Source organism: Trichechus manatus, unplaced genomic scaffold, assembly GCF_000243295.1.
Source record: "Trichechus manatus latirostris isolate Lorelei unplaced genomic scaffold, TriManLat1.0 scaffold00257, whole genome shotgun sequence".
In the NCBI taxonomy this organism is placed as follows: Eukaryota; Metazoa; Chordata; class Mammalia; order Sirenia; family Trichechidae; genus Trichechus; species Trichechus manatus.
The window spans coordinates 2,589,423-2,591,525 of NW_004444193.1; the positions used below are offsets into that span (position 1 = coordinate 2,589,423).

General features: G+C 38.2%; 1 protein-coding gene across 1 annotated transcript in view; it reads right to left on the bottom strand.

Moving 5' to 3' along the window:
- Window positions 1-2,062, bottom strand: part of GPAT3 (glycerol-3-phosphate acyltransferase 3) — a 19,092-nt gene extending 17,030 nt beyond the window's left edge. The window contains exon 1 of the mRNA XM_023724711.1: window positions 874-2,062. Coding sequence (XP_023580479.1) covers window positions 874-1,118 — 245 coding nt within the window. The 5' untranslated portion in view covers window positions 1,119-2,062. The remainder of the gene's footprint in view (window positions 1-873) is intronic.
- Between the last annotated feature and the right edge of the window lie 41 nt (window positions 2,063-2,103).

Here is a 2,103-nt window from a genome sequence, read left to right on the forward strand (position 1 = left end):
ATGAATTCTTTCTTTCGCCATGAGTCAGGACTGACTCCGCGGTAACTAACAATAACAACGATGCGTGGCTGTGGACTGGTACAGACCAGCAAAGCGGGGAAAGGGGCTCTGGTGGCCTGTCACAGTTTGGCTGACACCCTGGCGAATGTGAGACTGTAAATCCTCTCTCCTCTTCTTTTTTCTAACTTCCCTTTTCTATTCACCCTCTGATGATCTATGACTGTAACAGCAGAGTAAATCTAGATTGTAAAATACATATTGGATTGTAAATACACATCTTCATTTGCGAAAAAAATATTGAAAAAATAGATATATAATAAGTTTAAGTTCCTGCAGAGATCACATTTGGTGGTGTTTTCTAAGCAGGAAGGCGTAGGATTCATACCTGTCTTAGTGCTGTTATAACAGAAATACCACAGGTGGATGGCTTTAATGAATAGAAGTTTATTTTCTCACAGTTTAGGGGGCTAGAAGTCCAAATTCAGGGCACCAGCTCTAGGGGAAGGCTCTCTCTGTCCAGGCTAGGGGAAAATCTTTGTCTCTTTTCGGTTACTAGGTTCCTTGCAATCCTATAGCTGGTATCCTCGCCTGTTTGTTCTTGCTTGCTTGCTTAATCTAGTCTTTTATATCTCAAAAGAGATTGACTCAAAACACTCCCTACACTAATCCAGCCACATTAACATAACAAAGAAATCCCACACCCAAACGGGATGATAACCACAGGTATAGGGGTTAGGATTTACAACATGTATCTTGGGGGGACACAATTCAATCTATAACAGTACCACAATACTCTTATGTAGCCATTATATAAATGATTAAAAAAGAAAGCTGAACCATTTATAGCATCAAATTGTTGGGCAGGTGACTTACCGCAGAGGCAATAGGACGCAGTAGCGTACTATGACGCCCAGCACCCACACCATGGTGAGCCGCAGACTGATGTACTGGAAATTTATATTGGTCCTTGTGAGGAGATTCCATGACACTAGCTCCTCTGAGGAGAACCTCTTGGTCACTTCATCCTCCACAATGGCTTCCAATCCCTTCTTGGAGAAATAAAACACATCAGACAGCTCAAAGTCCCTTCCTCGCAGACCAGAGAGCCCTTTTTCCATGGGTGACTCATCTCTTTGGATAATACCTTAAAAGAAAGCATCAGGACATGAGAAAATGCCATAGGACAGAAGAACAGCTGGCCAAAAGGGCAGCGTTAAGACTGTGCAGAATAACAAAGACAAGTAAAATAAGTTTAATGGGTGACATGGAACAGATTTCAGAAATAAGAGACAAGCAATTGCAGGGGGGACAGGAGTGAAATCACTGAGTGTACATAAAATGGCCTCTACCCAATGATTTCAATTATTTGTGGAGCAATGGTGGCCCTCAATAACCCTCTCGGTTATATCTCCTCCTTAAAAACCATTAATGAAAGAACTCACAGAAACAAACTCCAAATGTAAAATCTAGACAATGTAAAAATACTTCTGTTCCCCCCCCAATAAAAACCATAAAGTTAAAAAGCAAGCAAAATGGGAAAAAAATATTTACACAGAGGCAAAAGACTGATGTTTTTAACATATAAAAATTATTTAATAAGAAAACACAGCCTCCTACAGAAAAGTAAGCAAAGTTCATAAACTGAATTCATAGAAGTAACATAAATACCTAATAAATATATCAAAACATTTTCACTAGTAATCAAAGAAATATGAATTAGACAAAAATTGATCTATTTACATTATCAAATCAGCAACACTTTTGTTAGTGGTAAAGTTCAATGATGGAAATGATACAGGTACTCTTTCATTCTACTTGTACAAGTGTGGAACTAGTAGCAACTTCATCAAAATCAGTTTGGCATGAACAGACTAAAAATAGTGTTACCATTTGATTCAACAATCCCAAGTCTAGGAATCTGCCAGAAGAAATCGGAAATGTAGACAAAGGTTCACTGGAGCATTCTTCATTATAATCAATTGAACCAGTGAAATATAATGCATTCATTAACAACGGTGCTTACAAAATATTTTAATGACATAAAGACTCCAGTAAGTGAAAAAAAGGCAGGATTTAAAAGCATGGTTTAATCTAACTACATGA